At 36.2% G+C, this 22,092-nt stretch overlaps 1 protein-coding gene across 3 annotated transcripts in view; it reads left to right on the top strand.

The window, feature by feature from the left end:
* ZNF654 (zinc finger protein 654) overlaps nucleotides 1–22,092 on the top strand; it is a 121,701-nt gene that overhangs the window by 93,119 nt on the left and 6,490 nt on the right. Inside the window, exons 4-7 of one of the 3 annotated variants that reach the window (XM_056135476.1) lie at nucleotides 4,597–4,732; nucleotides 7,600–7,802; nucleotides 8,538–8,677; nucleotides 18,478–18,577. In XM_056135476.1, coding sequence (XP_055991451.1) covers nucleotides 4,597–4,732; nucleotides 7,600–7,802; nucleotides 8,538–8,677; nucleotides 18,478–18,577 — 579 coding nt within the window. Of the gene's footprint in view, nucleotides 1–4,596; nucleotides 4,733–7,599; nucleotides 7,803–8,537; nucleotides 8,678–18,477; nucleotides 18,620–22,092 lie in introns of all 3 variants that reach the window. The other 2 variants (XM_056135475.1, XM_056135477.1) reach the window with 2 other exon arrangements.

Here is a 22,092-nt window from a genome sequence, read left to right as displayed (position 1 = left end):
GTGGTGCTAGGGGACAGGACCTTATGTGGATATGTGGAGACAGGAATTAGAACTGGGGCCCATAACCTCTATACTCTTTCTCTGTATCCCCACCCCCAGGCAGGTATGTAAGTACATTAAAGAACTTGTATTTTTTTGCTTTGATATACTGCAATGACTTATGAATGAATTTGACATGTAATATTCAAAAATTTTATTTTAATTCAAGATAAAACATTATAGAGTCTTTGTTTATTTTTGTTTTTGTGTTTTGGGCCACACCTGACGATACTTAGGGGTTAGGTTACACCTGGTCCACTACTCAGGAATCATTCCTGGCTATGCTCAGGGGACCATATAGAATGCTGGAAATTAAACCTGGGCTGTCTGCATACAAGGCCTTACTTGCTGGACTATTTCTCTGAACCCTCTTCTACTTAATATTTCTATGAGACCCTATTTTGATAGAAAAAGTTACCTCTTACTGAGAATTTGACTTCCCAAATTTGTCTCAAGAAGCTTTTAACTGTGTATGAAGGTATGAAGGAAAATAGCGGTATTTACTCAATAATGCAAGGCCTTCCTCATAAGCACCAGAAGAGTGAATTGGTATAGATTTGCACTACCGTAGAATAAATTTATTACGAATTACAGTAATTAGTGGAGGCTACACAAGGTAAAATTGAACTGAAAAATATGAAATGATTAAAATAAATTTATAGTTTCATAGGCTGCTGTAGGAGCAGAGTGAAATGAGAAAGGGCATGACCAAGAAAGTAAGATCAGTTTGAGAGATTTGGAAGAGGCCAGGCTAATAAAAGGAATTTTTGAAGGTGCAATAGGAGAATGAGTAAATGTGAAGATGGGCAACGGTTTTATTATGTCTGCCAGAGGGCACATTTATATAGAATGATCAGACTACAGATTTTAGCTACATCAACAAAATGGTGGTGAGTTCAGGAAGAAAACCTGTAAGTAAAATATTCAGCCCACTCCACAATACAGTCCAAAAGACTAAAGAAGTAAGTTGTGTTTATTGTCTACTTTCGGAAAAGTAACAATATTGAATGGAGGTTTTAAGGGAGTTAATTTTAGCTATGTGCCATTAATTACAATGATAATGTATGACTTAACAGAATTACATTCATAATTTTTATGCACTTTTATGTAAACATTCTAAAAAGAATATAAATATACTCTAGGAAAGAAAAGTCTTAGATCTGCAATGATTTTTGAACTTTTTTATTTCAGAAAATTTTTAATTAGGACCCTTCCCCCCCCCACACACACAAGTTTTTTTGTTTGTTTTTTAAATTAGGACCAATGTAGATAAAGATTCCTGGTTTCTATCCAAAGAAATTTCTTATAGGCGTGGTCTCCAGAGTATGATGTGCATTACTCAAGAAGTACACACTCAAATCTCTCTCTTAGAATGTTTTTTTTTTTTAATGGGCTGGAGTGATAGCACAGCGGTAGGGTGTTTGCCTTGCATGCAGCCAACATGGCCGGCTCGAGTTTGATTCCTCCACCCCTCTCGGAGAGCCCGGCAAGCTACCGAGAGTATCTTGCTCATATGGCAGAGCCTGGCAAGCTACCCGTGACGTACTCGATATGCCAAACACAGTAACAACAAGTCTCATGATGGAGATGTTACTCGGCCCGCTCAAGCAAATCAAATGGACTTAAGGGAATAGATTCTTAATAGTTATAATAATAGAAAAACTATAGATTTTTAAATATTAAATGCATATTGAAGATAGGCTATAACTTTAATAGTATTGTTAGGGGTTAAGGAATATAATTCATAAGATAACATTTTAGGAAAATGCACCAGAAATGGAGGAGGTGCCATTGAAAAAAAAATTATGCCAGAGTTGACTATCAGTCAGGTAAGGATTGTTAAGTACACAAATTATTGGGGCTTTTCCATACAGATTCTGATTGGTTTGGTTAAAATTAGGGCCTAGGGATCTGATTTTTTTTTTTTAATGAGTTTCTATTGCTTCTTGTTGTTTTTGATGGGTAGCCAGACCCAATAGTGGTCAGGAGATATTTCTGACTCTGGTCAGTAGCCATATGTTATGCTAGGAATTCAAATCAGGAGCAGCAAAGATGCAAGGCAAGTAAGTACTTTAACTCTTGTTCTCTGTCTGCAGCCCCATTTCTTGTTCTTGGTCAGGTGTACATCTTGCTTACGGCAAACCAAATTCAGGTTTAAATCCCATGGTACTAATGCTACATGATTGCTGCCCACCTACCTGAGTAATGCTAAGCCATGAAGATGGGTTGTCCAAGGGTTAAGAGTAAAGCTAATGGTTGCCAGCCATTCAGGAGCCAGCTTCTGGGTTACTTAGTTGGAACAAAAGCCAGTTTACATGGTTTATTTTAGGGGAAGCAGTATGTATATCTAATGTAATTTGGGCCCATATATATCTTCAGTTTTTAAATTGATGATTGCTTTTAACCATGAAGCTATTGCCACAGATTGTTACCATGGTTCTGTGTGTTTAAAAAAAAAAAGCCATAGCGGATGGGTAATTGTCTCTTGTAGTCTATGTAGCTTTTTGGTTTGGGGGCACTACTGACTTTGTGCAGGCTTTCGACCCCCAACCCTCACTATTGGTGCCAGGTATAAAACCTGGCCCCCCTGCATGCAAAGCATGTGCCTCACTCCCCTGACTTATATCTTCATCCCCTTTGCAGTTTATTTTACATGAATGTTTTAACATGCTGGCACATGAAAATGCAGAAATTGGGCCAGTGAGAAAGTAAAGCAGTAAGGTACTTTGCATGCAGCCAACCTGTGTTCTATTCCTGGCACCACTTATGGTCTCATGAGCAGCCCCAGGAGTGATTCCTGGGCACAGAGCCAGGAGTAAATCCTCAGTATAGCCAATGTGACCCCAGAACAGCAGCAAATGAAAATGCAGAAATTAACTTTATGTTAAGGCAACTGGTTGTCTTAGATATTTATTCAAATTACTAAAGGCTATTGGAAATAACTGATAACTTATTAAGTGCCAGGTACTTAGTGTGCCAATTTTTTGATAACAGTCCCATTTATTTTTTATTATGTCAGTCACCACTGTCTCAAGTACTTTTCAATATTGCGTTACTTAATCATCACAGCTATTCTATGAATTCGGTATTTCTAGTTTTCATTTTGGTCACTAACTGGAAGAACACAGAGGTTAAGTAACTTGCCCATTGTTTATAAGGCTTTTTGTTTTGTTTTTGCTTATTTGCTCATTTTAATTTGGGATGTCCTCAGTAACTTTTAGAAGATAATTATTATGTTTTGATTGAATGGTCCTATGACTTATTTGACTGAATCTTGATATACCTTATTTCTATTGCTTCTTCTTTTGTATATTTTATACCTAGGAATGAAAAAGTGGCAAATAGAAATTTCTTTGAAATGTTCAAATAATGAAAGATAACAGTTCAACAAAAGCAGAGTCTATTGCCAGATTGAATATGTAGTCTGCTAATCGATGTATTGTTTAACACCCACGTTTTACTTTATTACTGTTATTACATTGTAATGTCTGAGGGATTTTTGGTACACAAGGAAATTCTAATAGGTTTTACTATAATTGATGTGAAATTAGTACTCAAAATTCTTAACATTGCCAATTTTGATATCCACTTTTTCCTTTAACCTTATTTTATTCATTGTTAAGAATCAATTCATACTTTCCCTAGGATTTCAGTTAGTTTATTAACCAAATTAAATTTTCTGAAATATATCAAAAAACAACTAACAGTATGTCTTGAAAATAAAAAGCTTAAGTAGATGATCAAACCTTGTAAATCTGTTTAATAAACCAAATACATAAATTCAGCAAACAAATTCTCTTAAATATTAAGCATTTATAAATTGAACTTATTACATATTTTATATTATAGTCCCAAGGCTAAGGTAGTCAGTTTTCATAAAACATTTGGAATCTTTTAAAAAATGTCTCAGAAAATGCATAAATTGTAAGTTAATGCCCAATTTACTGTTATATCTTTATCCTAAATCTACTCCAATTTTAGACACATTTCTTAAGTCTATTATTTCTTCATTGCAGAACTCCAAATTTATTTACACAAAACAGTATGGAATATAATTTCCATTTTCCATTTACCACAGCTAAAATTTTTCATTTGGGATCTGGGCAAGGGACCTGTGTCTACTTGCCAGACTAAAGTCTGCATTGGATAGGGGTACCTGTATCCCCTGTCTAATGTCATGCTTTTGCCTGCCATTGTGAAGATTTATGAGCCCTCACTTAAATGTAACCTAATGCTTAAGTTTTACATTTTTGCAACCTGGTTCTTTTCCTAGAAATGCTGTATCATTTAAGTTTTTCCCTTAGGGTTACACTTCATCCCTGTTATAAAGGGATTTCCTAAGTCCAGTTAAGTACAAGTTGTGTAACCTTTGGCATTAAAGCCTATTTGTGTACTAATGGGGTTTTGCGACCCTTCTTAGGTTACTATAGTAACCCCTTCTCTTTTATAATTTAATAGCTGCCTCATTGACCATCAGTCATTTTATTGACAATGATGATCAAGTTTAATTTTTAACCCCTTTAAATTCACAAAGCCAAAATGATTTTTCTCTCCTAGGAATGCCAGAATCACCTCCGCAGATATGGAAATGTGAATCTGGAACTGGTGACTCGAATCATTAGAGATGGTGGCCCATGGGAAGATCCAGTGTTGCAAGCTGTTCTTAAAGCCCAGCCAGCATCTCAGGAGATAGGTACTTCAGGAAATTTAAAATCAAAACCAACATTCGTGAGACGCAAACACGATATTATTTTCCAGCTAGAGCAGTAATAGTATATTTATTTTATAGTACTGAGTAAAAGTAATGTTTTTTCACATGAAGTGTGTTTTGTTATACTAACCTGGCCCAAGAGTGATTTTAGACACCAGACTAGGTGTATTGTGATGGGAAGAATGCATTACTATCCAGATAGTTATAAAAGTTTTCTTTTTCACTTTAATTATAGTTTTAAAAATCTATTTAAGTAGGAATACCCTTTAAAAAAAAGCGCCACAACAAAAAAGCCCTAATTAAGTATATGGAAGCTATTTTCCATAGGAAACTGTGAAGATTGGAATTTTTAACAATTCTTGTCAGACTAATACATAGTTGACTTAGCCCACTGCCTAGTATAAAGTAGGTGCTCTGTATATGTATTAGTTGATGAATGAATGACTGCATAATGAATAAATAAATGAATGAGTGACTAATTGAATAAATATGTTAAGTCTCAATTCTAAATACTCTAGAGCAGTACTTACCAAACTTCATACATTAATGCAAATTAAGTTTTACTGCATTTTCCCCTACCATCTCCATACTTCTTTGATATCTCCTCTCAAACATCGATCCATAGTGATTCCTTTTGGATCAAAATTTCTTTTTGTGGCAGGAGGATCTGCCAATCATATCTAGTCAATTTTTTAAAATGTTATGTCATTTCTGAGCTCCAGAACTTTTGAATTACAAAAATTTAAATATAAGTTCGACAGTAATGAATAAAGCATAGTAGTGTGGAAAAGATTTTAAAGGGCAGAGCATAGTAGATGGCTCAGTTCTAGAGTTACTCATACCTCTGTCCAGTGAGAAACATATTTCATAACTACAGATTTTGCTCAACAGTTAGGATCTTTCCATTTGTCTCAGATAAAGCATCAAGTATGGGTTGTAAGTATAGCTAAGTGAAGAAGGTTTTATGATTCTTGCTTGGATTTAAGACCAAGTTCACCCTGATACAAATGCAAGACTGATAAATGTGAGAGAAGGGGTTGAGAAGGAGTGTAAAGTAATGGGGATGAGTTGGTAAGTAAGGCAAGACTAGAAGGAATGTATGTGACATTGGTATCGTGATACATTCCCAAGATTACAAAGAGAACTGGTACTTGATGTGAGAGTCTCAAAAGTGAGTAAATAAATTGGATGGAGGGGAAGAAGTTGGAACCAGGAGGAAGAGTTGAAAATTTTTTTTGTTTCTGCTTTTGGGGTCACACCTGGCAGTGCTTAGGAGTTACTCCTGTTTCTACTCTCAGGACTTACTCCTGGTGTGGTCAGGGGACGATATGGGATCCTGGGGATCGAACCCAGGCTGACTGCATGCAAAGCAAATGCCCTATCCTCTGGACTGTCTCTTCTGGCCCCAAGAGTTGAAATATTAAAGGGAAAGTATTATCAGTCAAATACCTGTAAGATAAAGGTGACAATCTGAGTAAACTATGCTGAGTTTTTAGGCTTGTCTCAATAGAAGCGAAAACATACCTGTTGTTTGATGTGAGGGCTGGCTGAGGGTCTCAATGGATATATGTGTGTGTGTGTGTGTTTCATACTTTGCCAGCATATTTCATTTTTGGAAATGCTGCTGTAAATGAAAGTCATTAACATGAATGTCTGGTCTCTACTTTGGTGATCTTTTGGAGTAAGTCCAGTCTGAGGTTTATCTTTGCATTTTCTGTCTTAATCAGTGCCTTTCATCATATATTACAAAAATTTAATGAAAATTGTAAAACCTAAATAAGATGTAACTCATGAGCATTCTAGAAGCCACCAATTAAGCATTTTTAATTATAAAATTAAGCATTTTGAATTAGAAATTATAAAGTGATGGGTTCAGTTTAAGTACTGCTGCTTAGTAATTCTCTGTTCATAGGGAGGTCATTTGGTCTCTTAGATTCAGTTTTATGGTTTGTGAAATGTATTATGATACCTATCATAATGTTAAGTCTAAATAAGTGTGAACAGATTAAGGTGTTTATATATTTTTAAATTGTGTAAAGCAAGTATTAGCAGTTATCCTTAGTGATGCATGAGCATATATTAAGCATTCCTATTTTTGGCAGTCTACTTTCAGCTTAATTTGTTTATTGGAAAGTATTAAAAGATTTCTTATTGTTAATATTTCGTCATTAATTTAAATTACATTTTTCTATAATTTGATGTGTTTTAATGATATGAGGTATAGTGGTTTCATCTTACAGTTGCAAAATATTAGAGAGAGGAAAAGTATGAAATTTAGACTAGAAGGAAATTTTAGCACCACGATATTTGAAATATGTTTTGACATATTAGTGAATTAACCCAAAAAAGAAAAATTTATTTTTATATTTTCCCTTTTGAATTTTTAGGTTTTTCCTTTTTATACTTAAAAGAGAAATCAGCAGATATTTTTTGAGTACAGTTTTGGTGTCACTTTTATTTTTCAAACATGCTATTCTTCGTACAAAATCTACTAAGGAAATGCTATTTAACTAAATAGCTTCTTCACTTAACCGGACACCATACTCCAATTGTAAATTTTCAAATCTTCAGAGGATATTTTATTAAAAGTAATGAGTCCAACACCCAAAAGGAGAGAGAGAACAAAAGGGAATGCCCTGCCACAGAGGCAGGGTGGGATGGGGGGATGGGTGTGGGAGGGATACTGGGATCCATGGTGGTGGAAAATGGGCACTGGTGGAGGGATGGGTACTTGATCATTGTATAATCGAAACCCAAGCACAAAAGTTTGTAAATCTACAACTGTACCTCATGGTGTTTCACTAATTTTTAAAAAAAAAGTAATGAGTCTTGTTTCCTTTTGAATATAGTGAACAAGTATTTAAGCTCTGAAAATCCACTCTTCTTTGAACTGCGTGCCAGATACCTAATTGCTTGTGAACGCATACCTGAAGCAATGGCTCTTATTAAATCTTGTATAAATCATCCAGAAATCAGTAAAGACTTATACTTCCATCAAGCACTCTTCACATGTTTATTTATGTCACCTGTGGAAGATCAGCTATTCCGGGAGGTATTGTTTGAGATTATATTTGCTTGTTATTGTCTTAACCAAAGAATGTTGCCTGTTCTTTTATAGTAATATCAAAAGTTGTAAGATTACCTACATGTTTCTGCTAGCACTATTCTTTCTAAGCTTGTGTTGAATTAGAATCACATACAAATGATTGAAATGAACAAATTATGAGATAAAACATTTGTTAATAAAAATTATTCATGTGGTACTTCAGAGGAGGTCAAATAAAAACAGAGCATTGTCTTTAAAATACTAAGACAATACTAAGACATTTGCCTTTAAAATATTAAGAAGTCAAATGCTCATGTTTATAATTTTGTTATTTTATGGTGAAATATTTTCCTAATATAGCAAGTCATTGAACAACTTTGTTTCCTTCAATACTAGTTGTTGGGGGGCGGGGCGGACTATCCTGACTAATGGTGAACAGAACAAAGTTATTCAAAGGACTGCTTTCACTTTTGCTTAAGGCTGCAGTTTCCAAGAAACTATATATAATAATTAAATGAGGATTTACTGTAGTAACTTAATACTTAGCTACATGCTGTGGGTAATAGATTTAAATTAGTCGTTTTAAACTGTAGGTGCTATATAGTAAAACTATGAAACCCTGAAAACATTTGTTTGGTTTTTAGAACTCTAATTTCTTTATAATGCTTCTTTTAAACATACTGCAACTAGCTTTTTAGATATTTCTAATGATAAGAACTGTTTTTTCTTTTCCTTTCATAGCACTTATTGAAAACTGACTGTAAGAGTGGAATTGATATCATCTGTAACACTGAAAAGGAAGGCAAGACTTTGTTAGCTTTGCAACTCTGTGAATCTTTTCTTATTCCACAACTCCAAAATGGGGAGATGTACTGTATTTGGTAAGTGTTCCTAATGTAGAAATTGATTAAATAGTAAGATGGAAAAAAGAAGAATTTGCAGAATCTAGGCTTTAAATTTGTAAAACCGTGATAATATTAAGCCACATTTCTTCCATTTATTGTGCTTAAAACAATAGGTTGTAAGACCTAAAAATTGAATAAGAATCACCCAGTGTAAAAGTTTAAATGAAACAGTTAAAAAATTCGGGATATTAAATTTTCGGAGGCTTTTTTTTTCTTTACCATATTTTTAAATTTTTATTTTAATCACCGTGATTTTTAATACTGTTAATGATAGCATTTCATGCATACAAAGTTGTAATACTGCACCCTTATCAGAGCACTAGAATGTCTGCTTCCCTCCAACATCGTTTTAGGGTTCTGTTGCCTTTTGCCTAAGACTGCCTAATAGCAGTTTTAAGTTTACAACAAAATTGAAATGGAGGTACAGACATTTCCAGTATATTCTCTGTACCATGCATAGCCTCCCCAATTACCAAGGGTGAATCTACATTTATGTATAAATCATTTAAGGCCATGACTTACCGTAGGACTTACTCATGTTAAATATTCTTCAAGTTAGGAAAAAAATGCATAATGACATTTATCTATCATTGATAATAGCCTCCAAAGTATTATCACAGCCCTATAAAACCTGTGGCCTATCTTTCCTTCTAAAGGAATTGTAAGGTTGTGGAGCACATAGATGACAGGTTCCTCCACCCACCTCTGGAAACCACTGATTTTTTTAAACTTTCTCTATAATTTTGCCTTTTTCAGAATATAGTAGAAATCGTGCCTTTTCAGATTGACTTCTTTCACTTTATAATAAGCATTTAAAGTGCCTCTATAGCTTAATAGTTGTTTTCATAGCTTGAGTGCTCAGTTTCTTTTAGCAATGTATAATATTTCATTATACCATAGTTTATTTGTCCATTCACCTACCAAAGAATATTTTGGTTGCTACCAAGTTTTGGAAACTGAATAATGCTGTTATAAATATTCCGTATTTTGTATGGATATGTTCTCCGTTTCTTTGGGTAAATACCAAGGAACATGATTGGTAGGTTTTTTGGTAAGAATGTATTTAATTTTGTAAGAAACTGCCAAACTGCCCTCCAAAGTGACTGCACTATTTTTCCTTATCAACACTATGAAAATTCTTGTTGTTTCCTGTCTTCACCAGAATTTGGTGGTGGTAAGGATTTTTGCCACTCAGTGGGATCTCACTGTTGTTTTAATTTGAATTTTTCTGTTAACACATGATCTGAATCATTTTTTCATCTGCTTAATTTCCATCTGTATATATATACATCTGTATATATTCATTATCAGTTCTTTATCATGTTCAATACTACATTTATCAGTTCTTTATCACACGTAACTTTTACAAATATTTTTCCACAGTGACTTACTCAATTCTCTTGATCCTGCTATTCATAGAGCAAGTGTTTTAAAATTTTTTAAGTGTTTTTAATTTTAATAAAGTTAGCTTATCAGTTAGTATATCATGTCTTTGTTTTGTATGTCTAAAAAGACATCACAACAGGGTCATCTTCTGTGTTTTCTTCTAGGTTAGTTATGCTTTTTTATTTTAGGCTTGCTTTTGAGTTATTAATCGTTGAAGAATATAAGGTCTGTGTCTAGATTAATTTTTTTTATTAATCTAGATTTTTTTTATTAATTGCTTTTTGATTGTTTCACCGCCATTGTTGAAGACACCTACTTTTGCTACGTTTTGCTTTGAATTTAATCTTTTTTTTTTTTTTTTTTTTTTTGCTTTTTGGGTCATACCCAGGAACGTTCAGGGGTTCCTCCTGGCTCTTACTCAGGATTTACTCCTGGTAGTGCTTGGGGAGCTATATGGGATGCTGGGAATCGAACCCGGGTCAACTGCATGCAAGGCAAACACCTTACTCGCTGTACTGTCACTCCAGCCCCTGCTTTTAATTTTAAATACAAAACTTCCTTTGTATTCAAGTTATTCTGCTTTTAGGTTCTCAGTTCTGTGTCATGAATCTATTTGTTTACTTTTTCACCAATACTTTATGATAGTTACTAGTTTTATAGCAACTCTTGAAATCAGGTGGTATCAGTCTTTCAACCAAATTTGCTTCTCATTTTCAATATTATGTTATTCTATATGAACTTTAGGATAGGTTTGTCTGTATTCATAAAATATCCTGCTTGTAAGGCCAGAGAGCTTGTACAGGAATTAAAGCACTTGCCTTGCATGTGGTTGATTCTGGTGTGAATTCTTGGCACTATGTGTGGCCCCTGAGAATACCCTGAGCACCACCAAGAGAAAAACCCTGAGTTTGGAACCAGAAGTAAGCCCTGAGCAACTCTCCATGACTCCAAAATCAAAAACAAAGAAAACAAATGACTATTGATTTTCAATTGGAGTTGCATTGAATCTGTAGATTCTAAATTGGTAAGAACTGACACCTTGGGAATGTTAAGCTTTCTAAGCCATTATATATATATAAAATGCATATTTTTCTTATTCATCAGTTTTGTACTTTACATATAGAGGTTTTGTACATATTTTCTTAGATTTATACCTAAGTACTTCACTTTGGGGATGCTGATATAAATTGTATGGTGTGAGTGTTACTTTTTAAATATTTGAAAAACTAAAATTTCTCAGTACGTACATTATGTGAAACATCAAGCTTATTCAGTAATTAGAATGTGGTATTATGAATAATTACCCTTTAGATGCTATTAGATGAAATTATGAATAATTATAAAAGAATCTAATAACCTATACACATATAAGAAATGCTACCACTTTGATACTTACTATTTTCTAAGGAAAATCTAGCTTCATTTTCTGAACATTATAATATGAAGTTAGATGGACTGTAACCATTTATTTGATTAATAGTTTAGGATTTTAAATTTGCTAATAATTAAAATAATTACCTAAGGAATATTTAATGATAAAGGTTTTACTGTTTTATAGTTTAAATTTTGCAGACTGAAAGACAGCTAATTAATAATAGAACTAATCTAGGAATAAGTGGAGTTATTGTTTCAGGAAATAGTATACTTTGAAATGATGCAGATCTTTATACAAAACTGCATATGTAAATTAGAATTTCAAATAGACTGGCAACTTGTGTGTGGTAAGATATGTACTTTTGAATAGTTTACAGAATATTATTTCTTGATATGTAGCTATTTTCTGACTTTTTTGTTTGGGACTACACCCTTAAATTCAGGGGTTACTCCCATCTCAGTGCTTTGAGTTGCTTCTGGTGGTCCTAAACAGGTAATTCTAATCCTTTCATTTGAATATACTCATAAGCGGAAATCAAAAACATAATTTCCTTCTCTTAGCTAACCAATTTCTACTCTTGACGAAGGCCTTAAAAATGGAAAAATGGGGGCCAAGAACAGGTGTTTGATCCCAAACACTGCATGGACCCCGGAGTGTTGCTGGGTGTAGTCCTGGAGGCCCCTGAAGCGCTGCCAAGGATGGCCCTGGTGGTTCCCAGCTAGCACCACGTCCTTGAGTCTTAGCAGTGAACCTCTGGCCTGATAGGCCAAGTGTTGCCAGGAGTGATCCCTGGGCATCCTGTCTCTTGGGAAGCCCCCCAAGCAGTGCCAGTCTTCTCTGTCCTGTCAACACTCTTTGCTCTAAGAATAGAAGTTGAGTGAGTAACTAACTCACAGTTGCCTAACTGGATAGGAATCTTTAGCTTGCTGCTTAGTCTTTTCTGCTGAGTATGTGAGGGTCTAAGGCCTTCTTTCTTATTTCTTCTACAGCCTCTAAATTTTTCAAATGTTAGGAATTTTTTCTCAATAATAATTTAACAGGGGCATTCCAATAAAAGAAAAGGAAATTAAAAATTAGATTATTACAAACATGAATCTTTGGGGGGGAATTATTATTTAATTTTTTTAATTGAATCACAGTCAATTCAATCACAATGCTGTTAATAACTGGGTTTCAGTCATATAATGTTCCAACATCTGTCTCTTCACCAGTGAACGTATCCCACTGCCAATGCCCCACACACATCAACCTCCCCTCCTCCATGGCAGACACTTTTCTTTCCCTCTCCCTCTTTCTCCCTCTGTTGGGCCTTATGATTTGCAATACAGATACTGAAAGGTTATTAGTTACATCCCTTTAACTTACTTTCAACATTCAGTTCTTGTCCAAATGATTATTTCCAGTTATTATTGTCATACTGGTCCCTTCTATATCTTAACTGCTCTTCGCCTGTCCCTCTCCTCCCTACTTCCAGCCCACCTCCAACACACACTCTTGTGACCAGTTTCCAAACATTGACCAGTCCTCCTGGCTCCTGTTTTCCCTGGCCTTGGATATTAATCTTCTACCTTTTTTTTTTTTAAATATTTTGGGAGTTCTTATTCTTGTGCCTAAAAGTTGATTTTCAGTTGGGGTAGGGGTGAAGAGTAGTGTGGGAGGGAACCTTACACTGGTGAAGGGATGGGCGTTGGAACATTGTATGACTGAAATCCAATCATGAACAACTCTTGGTAACTCTATATCTCTTGGTGATTCAATTAAAAAAAAATAAAGTTGATTTTCACTATAACTTGAAAAGTAGAAATTTTCCATCCTAGGTTTGTGTTGTCTTTCATTGGGCCATTTCTATGAACTAATTAATTCTTCATCTTATCTCCTTGAGCATAAAAATCAAATCCATATTTTTAGGTACTCTCTCAAGCCATTAGACCAAGTTACTAACTTCATTTTTCTTACAGCTACCACTAAGAATAGTAGCTACTAATAATTGCCAAGCACTTCCTGTTATCTATGATTTACGTATGCATTATCTCATTTATACCAGCACTCCTGTAAGGGAGATAATATGCCCAGGCCATTTAGCTTGTAAATAATAAACCTAGAATTCAAATCTTGATACCCAGCCTCTGCAATTAAACATTATCTACAAAAAAAAAAAGAAAGAAAGAAACCCAACACATTGTTTGGGTGACTACAGACCTTATTATAGGTACAGGCTGTTCTCTGCAACTTGATACCTTCATGATTGAATGTTAGTTAGGAAGTGGTTTTGAGTTCCCACTCGTAAATTAGCTCCATGTTTTCTAAAGCACCCTCTAAAGGAAATCTAATCTTCATCAAATACTGCCTTCATTTTGGCAAAGACCATTACTAGTTTGTTCAGATTTTTTGTTGATTTTCCTTCAAAATAGCTGTTCAAGCAAACTATCATAGTCCTTTTCTAAATCATAATGTACCTTCATAACTATATCCTGAGATTTTTGTTTTGTCTGCTGTCACTGTCACTGTCCTCCCGTTGTTCATCGATTTTGCTCGAGCGGGCCCAGTAATGTCTCCATTTTGAGACTTGTTACTGTGTTTGGCATACGTCACAGGTAGCTTGCCAGGCTTTGCCATGTGGGTGAGATGCTCTTGGTAGCTTGCCGGGCTCTCCGAGAGGGTCAGAGGGACCGAACCTGGCTTGGCCGGGCTGGCTGTGCGCAAGGCAAACGCCTTACCGCTGTGCTATCGCTCCAGCCCAAAGCTAAAACTGTATACTGGTAGCCCACTTCTAGCAAATTAGAATTTGGGGATACATTATTTTCAAGTTTCTATATTAGAGATAATGAGAAAATTCTTTCAAAAAGGAAAAACAGGCCTGCTTTAAGAATGACTTTTAAAAATTTCAGATTATTGTTTGGAACAACTGGAAGAATAAATTTCTAATATATTAAACATTCATCTGAGTGCTACTGATTGCAGTACCCATAATTCCCACCCATCATCTTTTGCATATTTTGTCTTTAAATCTTGTAGAGATATATCACTTAGTCTGTCTTCTATCCCTTTGTTCACAACATACTCTTTCAGTAAGTATACGCTGTCATCTTTTACATCATTATTCACTACATTTTCCCTTTACTTTGTCGAGAAACTTCTCAAAAATTGACTGTCACTTAAAAATAAAAATTTTTAACCAAATTATTAACTAAAATTTACTGGATAAATTTTATTACTTGGTATTGTAAAGACAAGGAAAGGAGATAGGAAACTAATGGTATATTAGAACAGACAATTCACTTTGATGCTTTCACTTATCTGAATTCTTTTCTTAAAAAAACAATATTGAATATCTGTGACCTAAACCATTCCAAATTGAAACCAAATTCCAATTGAAACCAAACCATTCATGATTGGGTTTCAAACTTTCATTTATCTCTGAATTCTTTTTTTTTTTAAATTGATTTATTGAATCACTGTGAGAATAGTCACAAAGCCTTTCAGTTCAAGTCTTGGTTGGTCATACAGTGATCAAACACCCATCCCTTCACCAGTGCACATTTTCCACCGCCAAGAACCCCAGTATACCCCCCCACTCATCCCCCGCCTGTGTGGCAGATTTCCACTTTACTCTCTCTCTACATTGATCACATTCAATATTACCACAAAAGACCCAACATTGTTATTTGGAATTTTCGCCAACATTCAGACCTCCCACAGAGACATCATTAGATAATTTGTTTTCTATTGCTGATTATGAAGAGCATATGATGCTGTGTGGCCATAACAGCGGCCATGCGAATTTGGATTTCTGATAAAAGGTAAAGGCCCTCCAGTTGATCATCGATTTGCTCGAGCGGGCCTAGTAACGTCTCCATTGGAGACTTTGTTGTTACTGTGTCTGGCATATCGACTACGTCACGGGAAGCTTGCTATGCTCTGCCGTGCGGGCGAAATACTCTCGGTAGCTTGCCGGGCTCTCCGAGAGGGGCGGAGGAATCGAACTCGGGTCGGCCATGTTGGCTGCGTGCAAGGCAAACGCCCTACCGCTGTGCTATCGCTCCAGCCCTAATAGTAATAAACCCTGAGGGATTACTGCCAGAAGCCTGTAAGTTCCGAGATTGATATGTGTACTTCTGGGTTCATGGTTGGTCAGAAGCCGAAGCAGGTGTTTGAGGGTGGCAACCCGGAGCATTGTCATGATGGGGAGCAGGGCCGATTCCACCCCCCATCCCATGTAGCCCCACGTGCCTTGTCAATGCAGTCTCATACCTGGTTGTTCATTGAAGCTCTAAAAGATGCAGGCCACCATGTTGCCGCTGCAAAGGTGCACAGGCGGAGGGACAGACTCCCATCCCTTCCCAGGGCGGCATAGCACCATAGTTAAATACACAGTCCAGATGCATTTCGGTTGGGCATTATATTTTGCTCAGATTTTCCCACCACCATTCAAGCCTGTTTTTCAGGGACAAACACTAGATCATTTACTTTTCATTGATCACTTTGCATATCAGGAAATGTCAGTTCGGAAAATAGTCCTGGTGCCCGTGTACCAGAGCCATGCTTGTAGAAGCTCATGGTCACTGGGATTCCATCTGGAGAAGGCAGAGAGACAGCACCTACCCCATCTGGGACCTCCTGGTGATATCGGCTCTGTATGGGGCCCAGAGAATTCTCCGGGAATTGTGGAGCCCTCCAGCCGGTTTTCTTTGCTGCTGTGTGCTGTAAGATGGCGCTTGGGGCAGGTTGTGGGCATGACTTCCGGAATCAGAGGTTGCCTGGGAGCTGGGGCAGCCCCATTGCAGTTCAGAAAACAGTCCTGGTACCCACATGCCAGAGCCATGCTTCTATAAGCTCATGGTCACCGGGATTCCATCTGGAGAAGGTGGGGAGACAGCACCTACCCCATCTGGGACCTTATCTCTGAATTCTTTAAAAAAGAAATGTATTGAATATCTGTGAGCTAAACCATGGCAAAGCTATTCATGATTGGGTTTAAGTCACACAATAATCCAACACCCATCCTTCCACCATTGCAGACCTCTCACCACTACTGTCCCCCGTGTCCCTTTTTTTTTTTCCCTTTATTTTATTTTATTTTTAAAGTTGTAGATTTACAATTTTTTGTGCTTTGGTTTCAATTATACAATGATCAGATACCCATCCCTCCACCAGTGCCCATTTTCCACCACCATGGATAATATCCCTCCCACCCCCATCCCCCAATCCCCCCTGTCTCTGTGGCAGGGCAATCCCCTGTGTTCTCTCTCTCCTTTTGGGTGTTGTGGTCTGCAAAAGAGGCATTGAGTGGCAAACATGTTCAGTCCATAGTCTACTTTCGACGTGCATCTCCCCTCCTGGGAGGATCCTCCAAACATCCTTTATTTGGTGCTCCCTTCTCTATCTGAACTGCTCTTTCCTCTAGGATACCCGGCTGGCCTCTAAGTTATGGAGTAATCATCCTGGTGCTGATCTCAGCTATTCTTGGGTATTAATCTCATACTTTGTTACTTTATATCCCCCAGATGAATGCAATCTTTCTATGTCTATCCCTCTCTTTCTGACTCATTTCGCTTAGCATGATACTTTCCATATTGTACCACTTGTATGTAAATTTCATGACTTCATCTTTTCTAACAGCTACATAGTACTCCATTGTGTAGATGTACCAAAGTTTCTTTAACCAGTCATCTGTTCTTGGGCATTCAGGTTTCTTCCAGTTTCTGGCTATTGTAAAGAGTGCTGCCATCACCCAACACCTCCCTCTCCCAGCCTTGGCAGGCACTCTTCCTCCCTTCCTGTCTCTTTCTCTCCTTTTGTACATTATGGCTCGCAGTGTAGGTACTATGATGTCACTGTGTTTGTTCAGGGCGTTCAGTATTTTTATTGGGAACGTAAGACTGAAGTGTTTATATAACTTTTATGACATGTTTTATAAAATCTTAATTTAGTGGGCTGGAGAGATACTACAGCAAGGAGGCCTTGCACACAGCCAACCCAGGTTTGATCCCCAGCATTCATATGGTCCCCTGAACACCACCAGGAGTAATTTCTAAGTTCAGAGCCAGGAGGAACCCCTAAGCATCGCTGGATGTGACACAAAAAGCAAAAAAAAAAAAAATTGGTAAAATGTGATAAAGTATATCTTTTGATTCTTTTGCCTTAAACTCCACTATTTCCATCTGATTCTCCTAATAACCTTGGCAATATTGTAGAAAGATCAACCTGAGAAAGACTTTAACTGGTTAATAGAGCTTGTTTTAAAGTGTTACATCATTTAAAAAATAGTGTTTTTATTGAATCACTGTGGGATATAGTTACAAAGCTTTCATGATTGAGATTCAGTCATACAATCATTGAACACCCATCCCTCCGCCAGTACCTATTCTCTACCACCAATGTCCCCAGTATCCCTCCCCCTACCCCTTGCCTCTATGGCAGACATTTTCCTTCTTTCTCTCTCTCTACTTTTGGGCATTATGTTTTGTAATACAAATACTGAGAGACCATCATGTTTGAGCCTTGTCTGCTTTCAGCAAAGTGTTACATATTAATGGAAGAAAGAATGATCTAAAACATAAAATTTCAGAATCATATTATAATATATTGAAGATTTTTTAACCTTTAGTAACTTTCACTATCAGTAGATTGAAAAATATGAACCATTGATTTGTATAAGGTGTTTAACACTGATTTCTAAACCTGAAAGGGATTAATTAAAGTTCTTTTTGAAAGTCTAGATGTATTAGTATTGATATATCAAGATTTGAATGTTTTGATCAAGTACTAGAGTTGCCTTGATCTTACAGATATGATTACTTTTGCGTTAGCACTGCACAATTAGAATTTCTGATGTTTCTTTCCCTCCTACTTTCTGTTCTAAAATAGGTAGCAGAAGCAGCTTGAGTGTTAACGTAATAAACATTTACACCTTTTTTTTCTATATCATAGTCAAGTTACTATAGAATTAGAGAAAGATAGCTAATGTCTGTTTAAATGATGTGTATTTTTAATTATTTTTTTTTTTATCTCACAGGGAGTTGATTTTCATATGGAGTAAACTTCAGCTTAAGTCTAATCCTTCAAAACAAGTTTTTGTAGATCAGTGCTACCAGCTTTTAAGAACTGCAACTAACGTGAGAGTCATATTTCCTTTCATGAAAATCATTAAAGATGAGGTAAACAGAATATATTTAACCCTCCATTTAAAATAATAGTCTACTGAAACTCAAGTCTTTTATATATTATGCAATCGGAAAAAAATTTTAAGGTCACATTTTCCATATATTACATCCTTCCCAACCTCCAGCCCCAGACTTTCAACATAGGATACAAAGGTTAAAAGCAGCTGCAAAAAGGACAGTAAAGAAGCCCACTGTTACTTTAAAATTTAATATGGGAATAGTTCTTCATAGAAGAAGGATAGTTACATAATTTTCTTATACTTAAGTAAGTCTCATGTTTTTAACACTATCCTAAATTCTGTTTGTCGAATTTTAACTTATTTTCATTTTAGTATATGTATACGTTACATATGTTACTGTCATAGAGAAATAATTTATAGCATAAGTCTGGTATTTGATGAAAAGGAACAGTGGCTTTTTTGAAACTTAAGAATACATTTTAGGTTGTATATTTGAATAAGGAAAAAACTCCCCATTACATGTTTTTAAAAACAGCACTAAAATGGGACTAGAGTAATAGTAAAGGAGGTAGGATGCTTGCCCTGCATGTGGCCATCCAGGGTTTAATCCCTGGCACTACATATGATCCCCCAAGCCCGACCAAAAGTCATCCCTGAGCACAGAGTCAGGAGTAAGCCCTGAGCACTGTCAGGTGTGGGCCTCCACCCACCCTGCCATCCCCTCAAAAAATAACACTAAAAAGTTTTTTCATGGACAACTTTAAAGTGAGTTCAATTCTCCATGTCATTCTTAACATAGATAGGAAAGTGGTTCCTGAAAGATCATTTAAATATTTCTCTAATATTAACTATTAACTTACATTATTATTATTATTTTTTTTTTTTTGGTTTTTGGGCCACTATGTTCAGGGACTACTCCTGACTTTGCTCAGGAATCATGCATGGTGGTGCTTTGGGGATCATAAGGGGTGCCAGCACCCTTAACAGAACTTTGAATACAAAGAAAAGATAAGGCTAGTCTGCATTTTAGATATCAATATAATTGGGTTGCCTTGGAATATATAAGGAGATATCCATTATATATTAAAATTTGTCTTAAATTTTATGCATTTACTACATTTATTAAAGACCATGTAATAATTATATTTCCTTAATATAAAATTGGCAGCATTTTATATAACTGCATGTCAGATGTTTTATTATTTTCGTCCCTATTTATTTTGCTAACTGTATTTAAAAGATTTTACTAACTAGTGAAATTTTATTAAGATGCTATTAGGGGCACTGGGTAGGTATCTCCACTACCTCCACTACCCAGCCGCCGCCACGCTCCAGGATGCTTTCCGGACCGCGCGGCTGGTGACACATTATAAGACACTTAATACCCATCTTCCAGAATTGCCGCACCATATTTGATAGGGTTCAAATATGGTTTGAACCATGGGAACACCTACAAGGGCAATTAGAGGCCGCCCCAAAACCTCTATCCCTCTCGGAGAGCCTGGCAAGCTACTGAGAGTATTCCGCCCACATGCAGAGCCTCGCAAGCTATCCGTTGTGTATTCAGTATGCCAAAACCAGTAATTACGATGGGTTGGAGACGTTACTGGTGCCCACTCGAGCAAATCGATGATTAACGGGAAGTCAAGTGATCAAGTGCTATTAGGGGCATAGAGAGATAGTACAGCATGGAGCACTGCCTTGGACACAGCCGACCCAGGTTCAGTTCCTAGCATCTCATATGGTGGTCGCTCAGCCCTGCCAGGAGTGATCCTTAGGTGCAGAGTGCAGAGCCAGAAGTAAGTCCTGAATATGACCAGACGTGGCCCAAACCTCCCATCCCACAGCCCCAAAAACGACATCAAATTTAACATCTCCCCCTACCAAAAAAGAGGGAGAAAAATAAATGCTTTGAAATATGCTCAGCATTTGAAGTGCATTAGAATCACCTGTAAATGCCTTTAGAAGTTAAGATGTATTTATTTTTATAGTATATATGCGAACGAATATGCATATATTATATATACATATATAGTATATATATTCGTGTACATTATATATGTGTGTATATTATATAGATAATATACACATTTGCATCCAAAATTGAGAAACTTAATTAAAGAAAGTTTGCAGAATTTAGGTAGAATTCAGTTAATCATAAAGAAGATGTCTTAGACTAGAGTGATAGTATAGAGCCAGGAGTAAGCCCTGAGCACAGACATGTGTTGCCTAAGAACAAAACAAAATCATAGAGATATCATATATCACCGAATGTAACCTGCCCACACGGCAGTCTGGCAAACTCCCCATGGCGTACCCAATATGCAAAATACCAGTAACAATGATGGGTCTCATTCTCCTAAAGAGCACTTTCTTAAAAATCTCAGGGCTAGGATGAAGGAGACGTTACTGGGGCCTGCTCGAGGCAATCATATTTTTACACATATCTAATCTGTCTAGGAATCTATTAAGAAGAAAAGTTTAAAAATAAAATATTACCAGTGATCTTAATAGGTTACACTGTACTAAAAACTTATGCATCAGTGGAAAGCAGCACAGAAAATGCTCTTCGTTTAGAAGCATACACTGTACATGGCATACCAGAACAGGCTTCTTAGACAAAGGTAGGTTTGAGTGACAGATGAAAATAGTACACCAGGAGAGTTTTGCTTTTTACAGAGCATAATTGCCTCAATAAAATGAGGCATTATGACCCTATTAATAGGGTACAAAAGAAATGTGGGAAGTGTATAGGAGATGAAAAGCTAATTGGAAATATGTAAGACCTACGTTGTTCTTAGAGATCCTAATGAACAGTGCCACATTGTAAGATGGTACTTTAGTCAATAAATATAACAGTTTAATCTGTTTTTTGTTTTTTTCTGAAAAAAATGTTATACTTGTTTTAATTTCATGATTGAAGATAGGGATTATATCATAGAACTTTAAAGAAAAAGGAATTGTTTTGAACCAGTATATTTGAAATTGCTGTATCTGGAAAATGCATCTAATATTTAATTGTAACAGAAATAAGAAATTTGAATTCAGAAAAGTATTTCAGAGTGTGAAATGATGGGTTTGTAGGTGAAAAATAAAGTCAGTGGAATACATCTGATCCCATTTATTCTGTGAATATTTGTGAACATTTATTCAAAGGCCACTATATGCTGACTTTTGTGCTAACCGTGGTAGGATACAAAAAGTGAGATTCTATTCATTTGACTTAGGAATTCAAAGTTGGAGGTAGAAACATAAACAAATAGTTGTAAAATAATAAATACAAATCTTTTGAAAATAACTACGTAATTTCAGTAGAAACAACAGATAGTCTTTTAAGTTCACCCAGAGAGTGCCAGAATAGATGGTGAGAAAAAAAAAAAATTTCAAACTAGAATGGATTAAGGGCCAGACAGTGCCGTTGGGTAAGGCACTTACCATGCATACAGCTGAACCTGGGTTCAATCTTTGGCACCAGCTATGACCCTCCAGCCCTGCTAGGAGTGATTT

Source organism: Sorex fumeus, unplaced genomic scaffold (genome assembly GCF_029834395.1).
Source record: "Sorex fumeus unplaced genomic scaffold, SorFum_2.1 ptg000115l, whole genome shotgun sequence".
Lineage (NCBI taxonomy): Eukaryota > Metazoa > Chordata > Mammalia > Eulipotyphla > Soricidae > Sorex > Sorex fumeus.
The sequence above is the reverse complement of the archived record's forward strand: the minus strand, read 5'-3'. Positions and strand labels throughout refer to the sequence as shown.